Source organism: Capra hircus, chromosome 29 (genome assembly GCF_001704415.2).
Source record: "Capra hircus breed San Clemente chromosome 29, ASM170441v1, whole genome shotgun sequence".
Lineage (NCBI taxonomy): Eukaryota > Metazoa > Chordata > Mammalia > Artiodactyla > Bovidae > Capra > Capra hircus.
In genome coordinates, this window is record NC_030836.1 from 25,156,588 (window position 1) to 25,179,178 (window position 22,591).

General features: G+C 41.0%; 1 protein-coding gene across 3 annotated transcripts in view; it reads right to left on the minus strand.

The window, feature by feature from the left end:
• The window catches only part of ZDHHC13 (zinc finger DHHC-type containing 13), a 52,224-nt gene continuing 29,844 nt past the window's right edge, over positions 212-22,591 (minus strand). For 2 of the 3 annotated variants that reach the window (XM_018043479.1, XM_018043477.1), the window contains exons 10-17: positions 19,680-19,780; positions 14,571-14,695; positions 13,439-13,501; positions 12,636-12,729; positions 10,838-10,921; positions 6,326-6,483; positions 3,111-3,208; positions 212-821 (exon numbers count right to left, since the gene is read on the minus strand). In XM_018043479.1, the coding sequence (XP_017898968.1) occupies positions 683-821; positions 3,111-3,208; positions 6,326-6,483; positions 10,838-10,921; positions 12,636-12,729; positions 13,439-13,501; positions 14,571-14,695; positions 19,680-19,780 (862 nt within the window). In that variant the 3' untranslated portion in view covers positions 212-682. Of the gene's footprint in view, positions 822-3,110; positions 3,218-6,325; positions 6,484-10,837; positions 10,922-12,635; positions 12,730-13,438; positions 13,502-14,570; positions 14,696-19,679; positions 19,781-22,591 lie in introns of all 3 variants that reach the window. The other variant, XM_018043478.1, reaches the window with a different exon arrangement.

A 22,591-nucleotide genomic window follows, 5' to 3' on the forward strand; every position in this document is an offset into this window, starting at 1 on the left:
TATTTTAAAAGTGCTAAGTAAAAATTCTAATTAGTCTTTAATATTTCCCATGTTCACTTTTCTAAGTAAAACAGAAAACAAAATAAAAACTTGCTTATTTGTATTAACAATGATCTCACCTCATTCCTGGAACTGGGAATGTTTCTTCAGTCCTAAATACACCTTTTCTTAATTTAAGATTCAAGAAGTGTCAAGTTTCAGAAACTAAATCTCAGCTACAAAAAAATTGTTTTATTACACGTGAAAGCAAAACAGGTACATCTATTTAAATATTTTTTTTACATATTTATAGATAAAACAAAGACAAATAATTTATCAAAAATTACAAGTTTAAAGAATAGTACTACTTTGAAACAGCCAATAAAGTATCTGAAAATACCACACTTTCTCCATAATCGGTGAATATTATCGCCAAAAAAAAAAGGAACTTGCATTTTCTCGTGAAAAATATAAAAGTTCTTTTTAGACGTTGGCTAAGATTGTTCAGGAACAGTCCGTCTTACTAAACCTGAAAACGTGTAAATGCTTTCTTGAGAACTTCTGTTTTTACCAAATGGCTTTAAAAGCCACCTGTGCCTTCCTCTGGGCTTAGGTGAACCCTCAATCTTCATTTCACTTGCAGACCACAGAGCATCGATGTAAGTACAAACAAATCAAAGTGAGAGTTACGGGGTGCTTTTCTTCATACTGAGCGAAGAACTTTCTCTTTAGCCGGGTGAAAGACCATGGTGTACTGTGAAGTCCAGTCTACTGCACAGGGCTTGACCAAGCCAAAGCAGCCGCACTGGAAGAAATCTGCGAGGTTTTGTGTGAACCCAAGGCTGCCAAGAAAGGAACAGAACGCGTCTTACTACATTTCCTGTTAGCACTTGATAAACATTTACTCAAACCCTAAATGTGCGCTGAGAATTTACAATACACATCCTTCTAAGATCCCACAGAAATCCAGAGGTGAATCAGACAGTTCCTTGAACCTGGGACCCTTTGGTAAAAACTGAAGCCTGGCTCCATTTCTGAACGTGAATCCCTATTCTGAGATTCCTGGCAACTTAAGTTCATTTTGGATCCTCACTTACTGGAACGGTCACCACCACTATTAAGTTTTTGTTTTTTCATTTCCACTGCTCTAATTCAGACCTGGACTATCTCGAAGGCCAGACGGGCCAGAAACACACACACACACACACACACACAATCAATAAGATGGGATTCTTCTAAGAAACTCTCTAAATGATGCTTCTGTCTCAATTCCTTCTAATTCATCTTACATACTGGAGACTGGGCCTCCAAAAACATGATACATCATAGCTCCTCACCTCCCAATCAAAACCCTTTAAAGACATTCCTCTGCCCAGAGGCTCAAATCCAAATTCCTCATCTTTGTACTCACAGCCCTACACAATAAAGCCCCGAGACTCCTCGGGTTTCCATGTTCCAAACGTACCTTTTGTGATAGCTACCGTGGCTTTACTTTCCCCATGATCACAACTGCATGGGCCATTCTACTACCCTGGAACACACATTTCACTAATCTCGTATCAGGTAACACCCTCATCCTCTTAAGTCCTACCAGCTCTCAAGGCCCAGGGCAAGGCCCACTTCACCTTTGGAGCCATCCTGACTGCATGTATCTTCACCATCTTTATTGTCCTCCATTAAATTCCCGAGTGCTACTATCTGTTCCAGTTACCAGGAATATTCATTTTTATGCATGTGCCCCATCGTACATGAGGACACATCTGTGAGTGAGGATGAGCGTGTGCTGCTGCTGGTTAGTGAGAGCCATTGGAAAGAGTTCCAAGGCTGCTCAGAAGGCAACTTCCCAGGCAGAGGGCTGCCCACGTGGAACTGACGGGGTAGAAGCGGGAAGGCATGCTGGAGATTGACAGGGCCCAGCTCAAGAGCTGGCTATGCGTAAAAGTAACTTAGGGAGGACAAATAAGACAAACCTTTGGGTTGAGCAGCATTTGAAAGCCAGATTCAAAGTGGCTCCAAGGCTTTACCTTTAGTTCCTCCAGGGATGCTGCTGTTACTCATCATGCCCCAGCTCGCTCACCTCTGGCCCTTTATTCAGATTCTTCTCCAGGGCTTAGAATGCCCTTCCTTCCTTCTCCCCAACCCCATGTCTTTCAAGGCTCAGCTTAAAATTACACCTCTATTGCAAAGAGGTCCATACTTCGGTGGACTAAATATTTATTCTTCTGGTTACATCCCTGAGAAAGGGACTTATTACAGCTGCCAGTCTCTAGCAATCAACACAAGCTTAACACCAGTCTCTACTCTCCATCGCTTTGGCCCCCTCTTCCCAATTAAGTCAATTTCTCTTCTCCAAACACACATCACAGTCATATTACAGGCTCTGACTTCCCTGTCTAACAGCCTAACAGTTTCATCTTGTACCATGAGTGTGCTTTAAAATAGACTGCTCATGAGATATGCAGTAAGCATTCAAATCCCTGGAGGGCCCTGGGTCACCTCTGCAGTGCTCCCGGCCTCCAGATCCCGATATATGTGACAGGGAGATAAGCTTCAAAGCCTGATCATTCACATCATAAGAGGATGGCCTTCCTACAGACACACTCATTTTTGACAGAGGACGGGTTTTATACAGCTGGTGCTCTCGGGAGAACATATCCCAAACCTGAAAAAGTAGCTTTTCTTTGACACGGGTGGGCTCATTAAACCATAGGGCTAAAAGAATTACTGGTGATAGAAAGTCAGGTTGAAAATCCTGGCAAAGCTCGCAATCTAACGCTTTCTGCAGAGAGCCCTGTGGCTGGCTTTCTCACCCACGTGCTCAGTTATCTCACACTGACTTCATGACAGCAATATGCAACCTTGTGACCATGTGGCTTGACTGAAAAGATCCCCCGGCTTGGCAAAACTTCAAAGTCACTTACTGTTTGTGCTTGGTCCAGTAGACTAAATCCCAAATTCTTACCACCTTGGGGCTCATGACCTTACCACTCTTGCTATCACTGAGGCTTCCAAGAAAGAAGAGGTCCAGCTCCATCATGAAGCCAGTTGGGAGGATGGCAGCAGGGCCACAGGTGGTGACGGTGAGGCCAGCACCTTCCATAGACCCAGAGGGAGGAACAGGTCTCACTTACTTGTAGGGGGTCCTCCTGAGGGACAATGTCTGTTTCATGTGCTTGCTCTGCTTCAGCAGGCTGGTTCTCTCATAGGAGGTCAGGCCCAGAAAAGCAATCTGAAAAAGAATATTGGAAGGTATGCAGAAAAAAACCCCACCCCACCACATTGAGGCTCATCACTCTTGGCAGAGCATCACGGGACACTGATAAACAATCAGCTCTTCGCCAAAGACATCATCACCAAGCCTTCTAACCAAGGATCGTGGTAAGGGAAAGGACTTGATAGCTCAAACCCAGACTCTCCTATGTAAATCTAGTAGCTGGGCTTTTTTTTTTTTTTTTGGATTGTCTGCCTTTTATTAACCTTCAAGAAAGCAGAGGGCACTGACTGATAGTCATGAAATGACTGCTTTAGCAGTCACTGCTTGTGGCAGTGTTTAGATTCTCAACACATTCAGCATTCAAATTTCAGATGAGTCAAGCAACATAATGTCAGTATTAATACAATTATCTCAACCTCTGTATGCTTCTTAGTATCTCTTTGAAAAGGGTCAAATAAAGTTAATCTGAAGTGAAGGACATTTGAAAATTGTCCTTTATAAGGACAGCTATAAATTTGGCGAAGGGTAAGAATTAAAGAAGCTTAAAAAATTCTTGAACCATTAAAACCAATATTACTCACTGAGGTATCTCATCCAATTCTCAAACAACTCAAACATCAAGTTCCTTATCTGTAAAACACAGATTATCACAGCACCCTCTTCAGCTTGTCTAAGGACTTGCAATAGTATGTTTAAAATGATCTAGTGCAGAGGTTGGTAGAGGTGAAGCAACTGGTCCAAGGCCACACAGCTTAGAAAATGACAGAACTGGGATGGACACCTCAGTCAGCATGAGAACAAAGTCCATGGTCCCTGTCAGCAGTCACCCTCTCAGTTTGACTTGCTACAGTCAAAACCATGACTCATGAGAGCACTTAGGAAATGAAAGACTTCAAATAACTGGACTATTTTGTTTATTAAGAAAACAACTTTACTCTGAATTCTCCTATTTGAAAACTATCCAAAACTTTGAGCTCACTTTCCGGCCTTAGAGAGTATAAACAAACTTTCTTTTAAAAAGCAAAGATATTATATCCTCAAATACTTGTACTTCTTTAGAGTCCAGAAAGAAGAAAGAAAATTAGAACTGATGTCTCAAGTCTTAGGTTCTGCCTCTAACTGAGCCCCATGGCCATAAGCAAGGCACTCAACATCTCTTAAGCTTGGCTTTCTCATCCGTATAATGGACACACGGCTTTGGCACAGTCTCCATCTCAAATGTTTGTGAGGCCACTGACGCGAAAGTGCTTTGGAATACGTAAACCATATATAAATAATCATTTGCATTAATAATACCTAATATATATATATTATTTATATATGCTTTACATATTCCAAAGCGCCTTCCCGTCAGTGGGCTCCTCAACATTTGAGATGAAGACTGTGCCAAAGTCGTGTGTCCATTTTACGGATGAGAAAGCTAAGCCTAAGAGATGTTGAGTGCCTTGCTTATGGCTGAACTTCCCTGGTGGCTCAGATGTTAAAGAATCTGCCTGTAATGCAAGAGACCCAGGTTCAATCTCTGGATTTGGAAGATCTGCTGGAGAAAGGCATGGCAACCCACTCCAGTATTCTTGCCTGGAGAATCCCATGGGCAGAGGAGCCTGACAGGCTGCAGTCCATGGGGTCACAGAGCATTGGACACAACTGAGTGACTAATACATTTACTTAGTCAGAGGTGGATTTAGAGGCAGAACCTAGGATTTGAGACATCAGTTCTAATTTTCTTTCTCCTTTCCTGGACTCTTAGAACTAACTTATAAATGATTATGGCTTTCCAGGTGGTGTGAGTGATAAAGAATCCACCTGCCAATGCAGGAGATGCAAGAGACAAGGGTTTGATCCCTGGGTCAGGAAGATCCCCTGGAGTAGGAAATGACAACCCACTCCAGTATTCTTGCCTAGAAAATTCCATGGACAGAGGAGCCTGGTGGGCTACAGCCCATGGGGCCACAAAGAGTTGGACACGACTGAGCGCACACACATTATAAATGATTATTATAATATTAACAATCATTGACGCTAATATTCATTCTTTTTTTAAATTATTTTTTGGCCACACCACATGGCATGTAGGCTCTTAGTTCCCATACCAGGGATCAAACCCACACCCCATGTAGTGGAAGCAAGGAGTCTTAACCACTGGACCAACAGGGAAGTCCTGCTAATATTCATTCCTACTGCCCGAGTCTACAGATGTCGGATAGGAGATTAGGACGAATATTCAGAAACCTCAATTCAGTCAGTATTATCAGCTTAATTCCTTTCTTCAGCATTTTCCCCCTTTTCCTTCCTTTACTTTTTATTATTAGTGCAGAATTGGTTACTTCCTCATAAAAATGGAATACATTTTGCTTTTGTTGAGTAATGCTCTAATTATCTGAGGTCTGGCAGTAATTGGCTCAGACTGATCATGGCTGTCCATTCCATGAGGGAGGCCATAGCAACAATGGGAATTAGGTTACGCTCTTAAAGGCAGGCACGCAGCAGGGAAAGAACAGAAGCTTCACAGAAAGCTGAAGGTGGTGGCTACTGCCCTGGAGCATGACCTTTCTATGGTCATGACCTTCTCTGCAAGTGTATGTCCACTGGTTAGTGATGCATCTTTCATTTCTTCTCCACTTCCATGCCCTTAAGTACCACATAATAATAAGGATAACAAACAGGGCTAGGAAAAGGGAGGGAACATAATCATCTCACGTCTGCCCAATGCTTTATAGTTTATACCATGCTTTTACACACCATATAGTTTAATTATATGACAGAAAAAGCCCTTGAATGGAATTGTCAGAAGACCTAAGTTACCAGTTCTGATTTTTGCCATTCAGTGGGTGATCTTGAGCAATTCAATTCACCTCTCTGACCTCTATCTGTTAAAGAGGTCAGCTTAGATAACTCTTACAACCATACTAACACCTTATTACTCTAACCTTTAAACCACTCTGTTAGAGTTGACAGCAATTACTACCCCATTTTATAGGAAACTGCAATTCAGGGGTCAAATGACATGCCCAGACCCACAGAGTAAGTGACAGAGGCAGAACTCAAATCTAAGTCTTCTGATTTGAAATTTAAGTCCTTCTACCTCACTACATGTTACTGTATATGCACTATAAGAAAATAAATAAATACCTGAAAAAGTTGATTTATTAATAAAAACGCTGACCATGAGAAATGAAAACCTGCTAACACGAAGATATACATGACCCAAGGGGAGCAGGTCACAGCCTGATTGAGGTAGGTCCACAGTCCATCTTCTTTGAATGTTGTGGTGCAATGATTTGACCAATCTGTGAAGTCACAAAAGAGGGATCCATTATTTAAAAAGGTAACAAGCTAGTGGTCATTCTTCAAGAAGATAAAAATTGCTGCAGTTCTATTTAGGGAGAAGAGAAAGTAACACATAATAGCACAGATCAGAACTCAACTTAAAGACTTTATCTTCCAAATAAATGTCAGCTCAACGAAGATTTTTTTTTTTAATACTATTGTTAAGGCTATTACAATACTGCATTGGTAGTTGGCAGTGAAGGAATAAAAACCAAAACCTTTATAAAACCATCACTAAAAGCATACTCAGCATAAAATAGACTGCTCAGAAGTTAGTTATTCAAGGACGTGATAACTGAGAATGATTATATATTCAATAAATATTTGTCTGAGAATATTCTCTATCTTATCCGTGTTACAGCAAGACAAGGGTCTATTACGGAATTGAACATAAATTCTTATTAAGGGCTCAGCTCAACAGGCTATTGTTGAGGACACAAGAAATCCTATAAGCACCTGGGTGTCACTGTAACACAACCTATAGCAGGCAGTTACCGACTGTACTTGTGCAATGGGACCATAATTAATCCCGCAGAGGGAGAAAAGCCAGGTGAGAGAACTCATGAGTCAGACACCCCTAAGGAAAAAAAGAACAAGATTCATATGGCTGCAGCTCAGTTTCTCTGCAGGAATATCTATTCTTATGTCAGTCCAAAGTGAGGTCTTCATGATACCGACCCCCTAACCCAGGAAGCCAAAAACATCAGTAGGGAGAACACAGGCAGGAATAGGCAGAAAAAAAGAAACAGATCTTCCAGGTAGCAAAAGTGAAAGTCACTCAGTTACGTCAGACTCTGCAACCCCATGGACTGTAGCCTGCCAGGCTTCTCTGTCCATGGGATTCTCCAGGCAAGAATACTGGAGGGGGCTGCATTTCCTGCTCCAGGGGATCTTCCCAACCCAGGGATCGAACCCATGTCTCTCACATTGCAGGCAAATTCTTTACCAGCTGAGCCACCAGGGAAGCCCAATGTAAAAATCAGTGACATCAAACAGGCATCATGGGCATTCATAAAGGACAAGGAAATAAGAACTGTATAGATGCACACCTTGAGGCTTTATAAATGCCTCTGACAATTCGATAAGTAGTTTCAGACATTTTCCCAAAGCAGCACTTAAGAGCTCCTGGGACAGAAAGGAAATGAGTCCATGACTTAACTATCAACTGTCTGACCATTTTAGTCCTGAAAATCTTTTTCTTTTTTTTTTTTTCGCAGTCCCATTTGACTTCCAACAATCTTTCATGCATATATGCCAGAAGCATTCTAAGGGCAATCATCACAGAGCAACAATCAAGGTAAAAAAACTTAAAGGCAAATTACACTCTCTTTAAAGCTGCTCATTAGGACAGCAAACAAAGATGCATTCCATATACACACCTGATACGACAAAAAATATATAATTTCCAACAGCACGGTTAGGAAACAGCTGCTGCGTGGGAAAGAATATCTACTTTCTTTCTGCTTCTGAACGTCTACTGCTCCCTTCTGGGAATTTTTTTGATAACACTGCATGACTTCGAACAGGAATTTTCACGGGACTGATTTCAGATTTATCGAAAATATGGCTGCAAATGGCCACATACATTATGTTATGCAATACAACACCTTAATGTGTACTAATAATACATTTTTATCAGGTGGCCACTGGCTAATAACAGGGAACTTGTGCTCTAGATCAATCATTTTCATCTTTAATAGCTTTGACAGTTATGATGTTCTAACAATGATCTAAAAATCTTTGTCCTGTAGCTTGTAGGAAGGATGTTGACACTTTGAGTGACTTACCATCCACCCTGAAAACAGACCTCACAAAAGGGGAAATGCACAGAGGCTGCTCAAAGCCAGAGTAGCTAGAACTGGATCCCATGAAAAGGAGGGTACACAGCAGTGTTCTAGCATCAGGAGTGCTGATAATAAGGAAGGTGGGATGACAATGAGGCCTTGTTAGAAAAATGGAATGAAAATTCACTTTTGACTTCTGTGAAGTAATGATAAACAGACATAATGCTCTTGTTCAGTGTAACGAAATACTGTGGTGGTCACAAAATAGCAAAACAATACATTAAAGTAACAAAACATGTTCAGCTAGTCTACACAGTTGTTAGTGAATGTAAGGTGGGACTGTTTCTAAGGAACAAAAAACGTAGTACAAAAATTGCTTTGGAGCCAGAGAATAAAGACAAAGAGGAGGGAAGAACCAAATGCATGTAATAAGAAAGCAACTTGGAAAGGATGAATGTGATGGAAAATTACTTCTGTCCTTATCAATGCAGTCTTGTGCTGGACACAGCCCCCACACAAAGGTGACTATTTTTAGTGACAAGAGAGTGTGGAGAGACAAGAGAAGCATAAAGCCTGGCTCCTCTCCCTGAGGATCAAGCCCAAGGGACAGGCTGGTCCAGGGGCCCAGCTCCAAAAGGGTTTCCAGGAATATGCTTTATTTTCAGGCCTTTAAAAGGGCAGCTCTTTCAACAGAAAGAAGCATTTTTTTAAAAAAAAAATCTTTTCTTTCTTATTCCACAGGACATAATAATCTAAGCAGTTTCAAAATTTCAGTGCTCAGGATTACTGATGGTCTTTGACAAGAATTGAGATCAGGGATCACAACCTTCTGACTCAGCTCCATTTGAGATGGTGGTGGTTACACTAAGCTCCAAAAGCATTCCCTAGTGATCAGAGACACCAAAGGTGTCTGGTAGAAACAGGGCTGTCAAGATAACTGAGGTCCTCTCCATGCCTATGGCAGGGCTAAAAACAGACCATTTCATGAATATCAATTAACAATCTCTAAACAAAACAAAAGGGACTCTTGAGAGTCCTCTGGACTGCAAGGAGATCAAACCGGTCCATCCTAAAGGAAATCAACCCTGAATATTCATTAGAAGGACTGATGCTGAAGAGGAAGCTCCAATACTCTGGCCACATGACGTGAAGAACTGACTCACTGGAAAAGACCCTGATGCTGGGAAAGACTGAAGGGAAAAGGATAAGGGGGTTGCAGAGGATCAGATCCTTAGATAACATCACTGACTCAACAGACATGAATTTGAGCAAACTCTGGGAGATAGTGAAGGACAGGGAAGCCTGGTGTGCTGCAGTTCATGGGGTCGCAAGCAACTGACATGACTGAGCGACTGAACAACAACCAACAACCTGTAATCCTGGATGTTTCTGGAAGGAGATTCGAGAGGCTGCGGACAGCATGGGGAAAATTACCTTTCAACAATGAAACAAAATTTAACCTAGAGAAAGCCGGCTGGTGAGTGGGGTGGGGGGAGTAAGGAGTGGTGGGACTTGGGATGCTAAAGAGGAAAAGAAAAAATGTAGGAATAAATTTTCCACATCTGCTAGAATCATTCCACATTTTAGCTCAAGCAATAGACTTGTATTCTACTGGCAAAATCCAAGACTTGAGCATGAATATAACAGGAGTGTGCATGGAAACAGATCAGAGTAAAGCCTCTGCCTCTAGAACCAAATGCTCCTCAAGCCTTCAGAATAAATAAATGATAAACAGTTAAACCAATAAAATCAAAATAAACTATAAGCTCTGTACGTTTTTCCAGTTAGGTAGCCTATTCCTAGGTCTGAAAAGCACAGGCATGCAATTCTTAAGAGCTAACCAAAATCCTCCTTGCTTCAATTTAAACCCTGTTCTTACTCGATCACCTTGGAACAGCTGGACGTCACTCCCTACATGAGTCCCCCCACCCCTGCCAGCCACTGACAACCTCCTGCACGGCTACTGAAAAGTTGTTTTCCTTTCTCAGAGAAGCAGAATAAGTGATCTGCTGTTTTCTTCCAAGTTATTATTTCCAACCGTTCAATCATTGTCACTGTTTTCCCATCAGTTCTAAGTCCTGACTTGATATTTATCAAATGGTACGAGCTTTCAGAGTTCTGTGCCTTAAGTACTATGACCACCTCCACCCCGCTCCCTCAACCTCTCGACCACCAACTTTTGCCCCCTATTTTATTTACTTATCACTTCCCCTTGCTTTGTACTTGAGCAACTGATTTTTACTCATCTCACCGAGGGATAAATCTGCACTTATATGAGTCTATTTTTGACCACTTCTCAAACTTATCAATGTTACTTCAGAGTTCAGTCTCTTACAAATTACTGACAACTAACCTCTCCTAGCATTTCTTATAGCTTCCCGATGCTGAAAGAGTCTTAAGAGCATTCATTTCCCTTTTATTAGGGTATGGTTTATAGTCATCCAGCCACAATGTGATATAAAAGAGTTTATAAGAAACAGTGTATCGAGTGTGGGTGTCTAAGTCTGCTATAAGAAAAATGTATACTTACAGATGAAAGATTCATATATAAACCAGTCACACACGATGGAAAGGAAAAATAAGAAGAATATGTAATAGTGATGGTTGCCAAAACCTACATCAAAAAAGAAAAACAACATATTTAACACTTTCTTACAATGATTTTCCAAATAAGGTCTTATTAAACAATTTCCTGTCAAAAGCTTCCACTAAAGTAAAAAAGAACTAAGCTGTTGTTTTGCTTTTAAATGCCATTAAACCCAAACCAAACAGCTTTGATATGCCCTGTTCAAATGTCCACATCAACTGAACTAATATTTATTCATTACTTACTAAAAGAAGACACTTTTTTTTTTGGAGAGAACAAAGCTTACTAAGTAAATCCTATACAGCCCTAGGATGGCCTCTACAGTGCTGGAGGGAAATGAGTGGGCAAATCATACCCTGTCTCTTCCTTCCTTCCATGGAATGAGTTTATACAAGTGTGACTTCTGGACATCAAGGACTGACTCAATCAGGGGAACCCAGAAAACAAACAGGGGCAACAGATATCTTGCACGGAGCTGGATACAGCAGAAGAGGGGCAACCTGCAGTACCTGAGACAGGTCTACAGAAGCAGGGAAGGGCGAAGGTGCCAGGTGTCCAAGCCCCACTGTTGCACGTGCTGCCCCTCCCCATGCTGGAAACGGCCGCATTTTGACGCTAATGACACAAAGCTCCTTAGCCACCATGATGTTCCCAGCTTCCCAAAGCCCAGCAGAAGGAACAACACCCATTGGAATCAGGAGACCCTGATCTACAAATGACAAGTTGTGTGACTACAGGTAGGTAGGTCATTTAACTTCTGATTCAGTGTTCCCATAACATGAGGAAAATATCTCTTCTGTCTACTTCACAAGCCTGTGGCAACCAAAGAGGATGATGTAAATGAAAATACTACGTAAACATGGTGTGATAAAAATATGTGGGCTTATACTATTGTTTTCTCAGTGCCATTCAAGGCTGCCTGTCATTAATGCCATTCATCTCATCCCTATGGTGGGATGGGGTCCACAAAGCCTGGGAACACAGGAATGATCTCTTCACCTGTACTGTAGACACAAAAGCTCACAGAAGTGTTAGGTCATTCAGTCATTTCTGACTCTTTGTGACCCCATGGGCTGTACCCCACCAGGCTCTGTCCGTGGGATTCTCCAGGTAAGAATACTGGAGTCGGTTGCCATTTCCTTCTCCAGGGGATCTTCCCAATAGTAGAGAATATCAAAATGCACCACGGAAAGGTGCCTTTTGTTCATCAAGATTCTACAAGCATAGCCTCCCCTTGAAGACTCATGAGACTCTGAAGTTCCTCAGAATAAAGCCCTGCCTTTTACTGTGATGGCTCAGAGGAAACCCAGGGCTGCAGATCAGGACAGTAAATACTCCCAGGGAAGGCAGACCCCAGACCTCTGCCATCTCTGGCTCTGGTGCCTACTTGAGCCTGGGAGGCAAGGAGAAAAGGTGAATAAAAGGGATAAGATACAAATTATGGAAAGAACATGCTATCTGGAGTGGAAAACTGATACTACTAAAGTGAACTCAAGCAAATAATTTGACCTTTAGTATTTTTTCCAACTCTAAAATGAAGATAGTAATACCAACTTCTCATGATAAAATAGGATACTACCTATAAAGGTGCTTTAAAATTATTATCAGCCTCAACAATCAGTGTTCCGAAAGTATTAAGACCACAGAGCTGATCTCTGACAAGCAAAAGCTACAGATGCTTAAAGTCACACGCATTAATGAAGACAGAGCTGAACTTCAGATGGAAACTTGACACTCTCACCTATGCACCGTCCAGTCCACAGGCAGTGTTGATCGTACCGAGCCACACAGGAGTTGCACACATGGCAATGGAGTGATCTTAATGGCTTCCTTATCTAAGGCGACAATTAAGAGAGAGAAAAGCAGATATCAGAATCCCAAAGTGGTAACAAATCAAAAGCAAAATTTTATTTCTAAATTATAAAGACACACTGGCACAAATAATCCTATATTGATCATCAAATTCACTTAGGCTCTGGAAGGCCTTGTTACTCTTACTTCCAGGTGTCTACTTTAATTAGGCCATGAATAAGAGGGATTTGGAGTCCAGAGCCGACTGACACTGATGAAGGGGAAATGTGGCAGCACCACACAGCAGGATGAGTATCAGCCGAAGAAACAGCGAACACGAGTTACATTTCTGGCTCTGTCAGTAATTTGGGGAAAGTTACTTCTCTTTAGGCCATGAATCCTCAGTTGCTAAATCAAAGGTTTCACTAGGCGGTTTCTAGGGTCACCATGATCCTGAGACTCCAAGTTAGCTCTAACATATGCTTCATGGCAGGAAAAAGCAAACCAAACACATAAAGAGATTCAACCATAGGCAACTTCAAGAGATTATAAACATCATTCTCTCATATGTTCAAGGCAGAAAATTGTTCTGACAGCAATGTGAAATTTAAAAAAAAAAAACCAATTTTATACCTGGTAAAAAGAAAGGTGTATAAATATACCAGAAGATGTGAAAAATGCATACATGAGCATTGTAACAAAGAATTTGCTTTTACTATGGGAAAAGAATTATAGAGGAAAAGATTCACTCACAAGACAGGATGTACAAAATGTTCTGAAGTCCAGACAGCCGGTCTCTGCAAGGGTGATGATACTCTGAAAGACATTAAGTTTGACCTTACGTTTGCTTTTTACTGGGGAAATGGATGATGCATGGTTATATACCATTCTCACAGTTCTCTCTCCAAACTGCAATAGCTAGAAAAGCAATTTAGAAGACCTGCCACCATATCATTCTGTGCCTGAAATATGTGACTTTTCAAGGCTGCATTTTCAACCACAGTCAATAAATTAGAATGCACAAAAATTGCACCCCCTCCCTGTATTCCATGAATGGCAATGATCTCTCAGTTATAATATGCTAGAGAAAAATAAACACATACATTATACACTCATAAGAAAGGAACAAAAACCACCTACACAACAGAATTGATGGTTATAAGTTTCAAAGGCAGGCTTTCAGGAATACTGGCTTTAGATAACAGAGAAAATAACAATCTCCCCAACTTCTAACATTCACAAGCAATGGGAAACACACCGTGACTCCTGACAATTTCAGTCTGAGGACAAGAAAGGGCATCTGCTCAGCCAGTAAGTAGAAGGACTCCCCTTGGCCGCGTCCGAGATACTCTCTCTATTTCATAAGGGAATTTAAGCTGTATGATCATTACCTAAGTATTATTATAAAGAAGCAGGAGCTCATATCTACTGACAGAAATTGTATCTGAAAAGTCTTGGTGGTATATTACTGTAATGGAAAATAAAAACTTTTTAAACTTTCATATAAATAAATGACAGTGAAGAAATCTGTTTGCTGATTTAATTATTCCACATTTACGCTGCACCTATTATGTGCCAGGCTTCCCTGGGGCTCGGATGGTAAAGAATTTGGCTGTAATGAGGAGGCTCGGGTTCGATCCTTGGGTTGGGAAGATTCCCTGGGGAAGGGAATGACAATTCACTCCAGTATTCGTGCCTGGAGAATTCCATGGGCAGAGGAGCCTGGTGGGCGACAGTCCATGGGGTCACAAAGGGTTTGTCACGACTGAGGAGACTAACAGACTGATTAGCTGCCAGGCACTAGAGATGCGGTCCCAATAAAAACCGACGTAGTTTATCATGCCCTTCTATAAAACAAGTCAGTAGCATTACAGAGAAAGCTCACCATTTTCTTTTCTTCTTCTGAAGCCTTAGTGAACCCTGGATCAGTTGTCCAAGTCTTGTAGAAAAAATACAGGAAGGCTACTATGCTGATAATGAAAACGAAATACAAAGGGGTGCCTGCTACATGTGAAAGCCGAGTTAAGGAACATATCAGACTTCTAGTAGGAACAGCCTAACTATGATGCAGGCACATTTCATCACTGGTGCTTAAGAGTCTCTCTACTCTGCACTCTACCCGTGCCTTTCCTACATACACACACCACTACACAGACTAACCCTAAGACCTGGTCCCACCCTATGTTCTGCTCCTAGAGGAATCTGCTCATAGTTGGCTAATAATTATCTCTTCTCATTAGCTGAAGCTCATATAAAAGACTGAGAGGAATAGCTGCGGTACATGAAGAACCTCCTAAATACTGAAAAACCTTCCAGATCCAAGCAAATTAATATCTAATGGTGTAACTGTGCCTCTCCTGTGTGCATCTAAAATAGTATTTTCTGACCACCTAATAAATTTTAACAAAACTATTCAAAGAAACAAATCACTGAGTTCAGAGATTCTAATTAAAAATACTTCCCTATATATTAGATTAATGCTAGCAAACACTTCTTACATGGAAGTTTAATAACATAATTCTTGTAGTTGTATTAGGCTGAGTTAATTCAGAAACAAAGAAACTGCTCTCCTTGCAAAGTGGTTACGAATTAGATACTATTTGGAAAGGCAGATATTATGGGTAAGCTAAGATAAAGTGTTTCAAAGATAGACATTACCCACTTTGAAGTCCTTGTAAAGTGGATCAAATCCTTTGCATCAAAAAGGAAAATTTTGCTCCAGGGAAGGACAAATGAATGTGCAATAATGAACCAATAAGCCAGCAGTAAACCAGTTCTCCTTGTCCAATTAAAATCATTATATTGACACAGTAACTGTATCTGCCTTCAGAGGTGTTGCCAAGCTGCCTGGTGCTAAACTTCAGAGTGGAAAAATGTAGCCATAGAACAAACTAAACTCTTGCTATTCAAAGTGTGGTCCGTGGACCCACAGCAATGGCTTTACCTGGGAGCTTATTAGAAGGGTAGAGCTCCAGACCTCACCCCAGACCTGCAGAAGCAGACTCTGGAATTTACCAAGATCCCTAGGGGATGCACAGGCACATTATAGTTTGAGAAGCACTGCTCTTATCCACAAAAAAAAAAACAGCAGAACCACATCTGGTTCCGGTAGGCAGGAATGGATCTTGTTGGTTTAGCTTACTGGTTTATCTGCAGATGGGCCTGGCTTTATGAAAGACACAGGATCCAAAAAAAAAAAAAAGCTGTATGAAATTGAAATTGCATTCCCCTAAAATCCTGATCAACATATACAACACAGTCTCAAAAACCTCCAACTGAATCACAGGATAATCTCCCGTACTGAGTGGAACAAATCTGGGGCTCCTGTTCTGAATAATCTTTAAAACAAGTCCTGCAGAAATTGATGGATTCTCTCCTTCCAAATGAACGGATCCCTTCACTATATTCCCTCACATAAAAGCCAAGCATGCCTTGTTCCCATGCCCTTGCTTTGTATGGTTCACTGCTCTCAAGTGTTCCCCACTTTCCCCATCTACTTCTAAAATCATACTTTTAGGATGTCCAAGTCCTAACTGCCTTCAAGACCTAACTTACAGCTTTCCTTTCACTTGAGGTCTTTCCCTGTGGAAAAAGATTCTCTCCCTTCCCTGAACCCAAGAATGTTAATTCTATGGCACTCAGCCCTGGATTATAGTTATCTGTAGACAATTTAACCTCCCCAGTTAGCCTGTGACCCTTTTGCAGCTAGAATATTTCTCAACATGGATCTGAGATCTGCCATTGTATAACTTGGATTAACTGGTTTTCGTTCTTTAGCTCCTTTATATCTACACTAAAATCTACACTATAGTTGCCCTATAGGCAGATGCTACAGGAGCTGCTTCCAACATTTTTATTGAGTGCCCATTCTGTACAATGCACTGTCTTCCAAATGACAGACTTTCAGGCACTTGAAATTGGAAGGCAGAGCTTACACCTCCAGGATAAGCAGCAATATCACTGCTCGTACAACACGCTTTCCTGCCTATGTTCCTCTGTTCGCCACTGTCTCTTTTCGAAAGAACAGAATTTGAAACAAAGCAAACACATCTCAGGTGTGTCCTGACCAGTGCAGTCGACAGTGAGATGCTGATGTCTTTTGCCTAGACACTCACATCCTAATACTACTAGACAATACACCGGTTTCCTTGAAAGCCGCATCACTACACATACCAGGCTTCTGGTCAAAGCTCCTGGTTCTTTTTCATTTGACCTGAAGCTGTATCATTCCTCATCACGATGTGTACTTGTATCACGCTGATTGTCTGAAACTCAGTATTAGGACTTCACATATTTATTCCTCTTAAACTTAACTCAGCTACAGCTGGAATCCCAAACGTCATGTTCAGTTGTTCACCATCTCTTTGCTGAATCTTAATCTTACTTCCAAGCTCATCAGTAAGGCCTTCTCTCCTTCTCTCAAACCTGCCTCATAAAAGCCACATATCACTTGCTGTACACACAAAAGGCACTAAAAGAAAGTGTTCATCTCAAGAGCTAACCTAGAGCTGCTCTTAAAATTCCAACATATAACCTTCCACACAGATTTTGTTCATAAGAGTAATTGATAATAATAAAATAATAGGTATTATTTACAGAATGGGGACTATGGTCAGCATTTTACAGACATCCTAACATAGTAATACTTGCAGGCACCTGATGAACTTGGTACTGTTATTCCTAATTTAGGAAAACTGATACTCAGTGAAATTATTTGCCCAATGGTACCGTGGCTCAGCAGGTAAAGAATCCGCCTGCAATGTGGGAGACCTGGGTTCGATCCCTGGCTTGGGAAGATCCCCTGGAGAAAGGACTGGCAACACCTTTCAGTATTCTGGCCTGGAGAATTTCATGGACAGAGGAGCCTGGTGGGCTACAGTCTATGGAGTCCCAAAGAGTTGGACACAACTGAACAACTTTCACTTCACTTCACATAACAACTAGTAAGAAAAAAAAAAAAAAAAAGCCAGAACTCCAATTCATTCTGTCTGATTCCAAAGACCACATTCCTTCCACAATGTTCCCAGGCCCTCTTCCCGTGATGGGCAAAGCGGCTGTGGGAGTAGAGGCCCCATGCAATCCAGACACGGCAACATAACTAGTCTACACCCTCAGGATGGGTCTTTCCAGGGCAGCACCTCAGTGCACACAGATAACATTTAGCACTCAGCTTGGAAAACACTGATCTGATTGCGCCACCTACTGACTGACCTGGACCCACCAGCAGCAGCCTGGGTGCTTATTAGAACTGGTTTCATGCTGTACATGTCAGTAAAAGACCTTCCTGTCAACTCCAACATCTTTTAAGATTCTGTCCAGCTATGGAAATCAAATCAGTCCTTCTCATATTATGACATCTTCACAAATATTGAACAGCAGTAAACTCAGCTGAATACTAACTAAATACTTCTGTAATCGAGGTTTTCAAACTATGGTGGAGTAACATTTTTGTTAATATGGACACTGAAAATTTGAAATAATCCAATGTAAAAACTACCACACTTTTTTGGTGCAAAATCTAAAAGAGCATGAGTTACCCACATTTTAAAAAGTCATCAAGAAACACAATTTTAAAACTATGTTTACTCCACTGTGTATGAAATGGTAAATAAAATATCAGTCAGCCCTTTCAGTACTACGTCAATTACCAAAACATTTACTAGCCTTGGGACTTCTATAAGTGATAAAGTATTTTTGTATCACATAATATCATCCAAGCCTTTATTAAGTGGTGGCCATAAGGCCAGTGCTTAAAAAGCTGCCCTCAAATCAATAACTGAGATGAAAGTTAATGCAATAAAATCTTTTGAAAAGTCAAAATGACCCCCATGGTATACTGTGCCATTTATTTAAAGGAATCTGAAAAGTACTGGAGATGACGCTCAGAAATAAAGAGCATCACTAAAGTAAAAACATGCTATAATGAAGGGTGATAAATGCACTCAGAATTCATATGCCTCTCTCACTTTACATTTATTCCGATGAAACAATAAACTGAGTGAACGCATCTCTCTTATAAGCAGTATTCTTTCTTTAAAAGCGTATCACTCCCAGAATGAGAAATAACAGAGAGTTAAAGGAATATGCTTAAAGGTACATGTCTATCCACCACATCCATTCTCCTGCCCTGTAAGGAAAGCAAGGCTTTTAATGGTTTCCTAGGGCTCTTTGAGGGAGAGAAAGGAGCCTGGAAAGAGGTGGGAACTCTGAAAACTGGAGAAAACACATCCTTCCTAATGGGAGCTATAAATAGCCATAAACTAAGAAGTAACCCCTATCCTCACTTTCAGGTGACTGGATTTGGCCTGGGCCCTGCTCCTCAAGTAATAAACCAATCCCTTGGATGAGTTGTTTTTTTAAACTACAAGTTGCCATCCACTAGTAGGTCATGAAAGATTTAAGTGGCCTATGACTTACATTTTTTAAAAAGGAAATAGAATAAAAAACAAAAATGTTAGAGTAAAGCACATATTAGGATGTGCTTTTGTCTCACATATATTTTGGGTGGCAACGCAAATTTCTTTTTACTGTGCACTGAAAATCACTGCCTTGGATGATAACACTGCACTGACTACTGCTGAAGAGGACACATTTCCTTCAGTATTTCACCTGTACAGGTAATCTTGGCATCCAGATTTATTAATCACTATAACTGCTGACCAAGTTAAAAGAACCATCTGACCTTAAAGAGAACCTCAAGGCAACACAGTAATTTTTATGGATCTAAATAATTCACAGTTCATTTACTGTTTTAATATATTGTTAAACTGTTTCCTTCCTATGTGTAATTAATATTAAACACCTGCTGTTTCCATAGTGTACCCTGAGATCACGTCCAGAATTCAGTAGATTTCCAACATTAAACACCGTCAATCAGGACCATTAAATTAATATAAATTTGATTTGCATTCCCTGGATCTCATCTAGTATCTAAATTTTAGTCATTTTTAAAAGCTAAATGAGATATGCATTTAAATGTAAACGTGAAGGATATCAGGAAAGAATAAGATGAACCAAGTCATAAACATCCAAAAAATGGAGCTCAGCAGAAAGACTGTTGGTAAGTATATAAGGCTCTTGTACCCGAGCAAGAACCTAAAAGAAAAAAAGTATAAACATAAGGTATTAGTGATTCTGAGCGTTATCATATTCATCTTAGTTCTAAATTCCCTTAAATAACAACAACAGTGAAAATAAAGAAGACCTCAGATAACAGCAGCAGCTTTCACCAAGTGCTACGTGCCACCTTCCATGTGGTAAGAGCTAGGCACCAGCATCGCTTCATTGTACGTGTGGGAAAACTGAAACACTGAGACTCTCAAAGTAAGTTCCTGTGACGAACCTACACGTTATTTCACTCCCAATAACATTATATTTTCAATTAATCTTTTTTATTTCTATTGAAACACATATTTGTATTTTGGGCATGTTGTATTTTCAAATACACGTTATATTTCCAAAATGCAAAAGTTTAAATCCCTGGAGAGTCATCTTCACATTTAACAAGCTAAATGCGAAGATAGCAGTGTATTTTTGAAACACACAGAGGCACACAACCTTGAGCATTTTTATCCTACAATCAGCTTGTGAAGCAGACACGTAACATAAAAAGATACATACAGGTTATGGGTGGCTCTCGTCATCAAACCCCAGCCATCTTGCTTGGATCACAAGCAACATGGAAGTCCACATAAAACTTACTCAAATGTTTACTATTATAGTTTCAAAAGAAAAAAAAAATCTCTTACATTAAATACTCAATACAATAAATCATGCATGAATATAGTTTACCTAGATCTATTTTTAAAGTCATATCATAAAACAACAACGATTGGACACACATATTAAAGGGTTTTAAAAAGCTGTCAAGATCCTAAGCACAACTATGATGAAATAACACTTGGCAACAAGTATAAAGATCCCAAACCTCAGGCCCCCAATATGTTGCAGAATAGGCCAGCTGGAGCCCACATAACCTTCATGGCATGGCTTGTCTGCAGCAAAATTTGTTTGACCTAATTAAGTGGTGCAGTGAACTCTCTTATTTGTAACAGCCTGCTACTACGACCTGTCTACTCCTGACAGGTATCACATAGCAGCCTGGATCAACAAACAACCTCCTGTGGAGCCTAGTAATAGTGGAAGTTCATAGCTGCTTACTCCGTGAAACTGGGACTCTGAAGAGTGGAAGAAATAAAAGTAGAATGGACAAAGCCACTGCTGCTGCTGCTGCTGCTAAGTTGCTTTAGTTGTGTTTGACTCTGTGCGACCCCACAGACGGCAGCCCACCAGGCTCCCCCGTACCTGGGATTCTCCAGGCAAGAGTACTGGAGAGGACTGGAGTATGGACAAAGCTACCATATGCATTTGTCTCCCATTTGAACAGCGTCCATATGCTAAGCCTAGCATATGAAGCCCTCAACTCACAAATTTCCATATAAATTTTTTATAACATGAGTTTCTATTAAAACAAAATCTCAAATGCCCCTATCCTAGGTGAGTAGATATTGTGCCAGCCTTTGCTTTCTCTCTGGAAAAAAGAAAAAAAGTGATTGCAATTTGGCTTAAAATTTATTTGAAAACCAAGTCAATCCAATTAGCAGAAAATGAACGAATATCTCTAATTTACAAATTTTCTGCATAGCAGGCAATTTCAGGCATTTTACTATTTTTCAGAAATTTGAGCTTTTAAATTCATTTCCAGCCTACTGTCCTGCTCTTGAATGACTAAGTGGTAATATTCCACTAATGCTTTTTTTTTTTAAATAACAAAAGCAACTCATGCTTATTCCACAAAATGCTGGTAAGCAGACAAAGGACACAGGAACACTCATAATCACACCCTGAAGACAGCAACACGCACTTTCTTTTAGATTCTCTCTTACAGATCATCACTGTTACATTTTCCTTTCCTTCATGACTGAAAACATTTGACAGGAGAGACACGTGCCCTGCTTGTACGGGCCTTACATTCCAGGAAACAGTAATTAAGTGCCATGAAGCAAATACAAGGGGAGGATACAGCAGAGCCAGTCAGACATGGCTTGGCTGAGGAGGGGATGCAGGGAACTGAGGTCCATGAGACGTCTCCCGCTCCATAACAACACGGTACAGACAGACACACAAGCAAGAGCCAAGGCCCCAGATGGGTATGAGCGTCATATGTTCTAGAAACAGAAAGAAGGCTGCAGGGCAGTGAAAGTAAGAGGTAATGCCAGAGGGGAAGGGGTGATTACATAGCACCTCACTGGCAAGGAGTCTGGACATCATTCTGAGCACAAGGAGAAGCCACGGGAGGGCTCTATGCAGGGAGAGAAGACAGAAACTGGCTTGCTTTTTTAAAGCCCACCCTTGATTGCTGAGTGAGGAGGAACTACAGCGGGGTAACAGCTGGAGTCAGGAGATCAGTGAGGCAGCCTGGCCTAAGGAGCCAGCGGAGGAGAGGGTGCGAGCAGACCAAGGGGGACAGGACAGGGAGGGCCTGGGAGGGCGCTGGGTGTTGGGGGTGAGGGGCAGCAAAGAACAGCGGGGGCCAGTGATCCGAGGATGGGACCCATTATTCATGTAGAAACTGGATGCCGCTCTTCTGGGAAAGGAAGACGAAAGCAACGCTGGGTACTGATTACTGAGTACTGGGCATCAGTCATGGTTTTAACCATTATATTTGTACTAACCACAAGGCAGGCATTGTCATAAATATCATCCTCATCTTAGAGATGAAGAAATCGAGTCACAGAGAGGTAAACCAACTTGCTCAAGGTCAGACTGTCATGTGATAAAGCGTGACTTGAACCCAGGCAATCTGACTCTTAACTAGTGACTACGTGTGTGTGTGTGTGTGTATACACACACATATATAATGTATATATGTAAATTGTATACATATATACAATATACATTGTATAC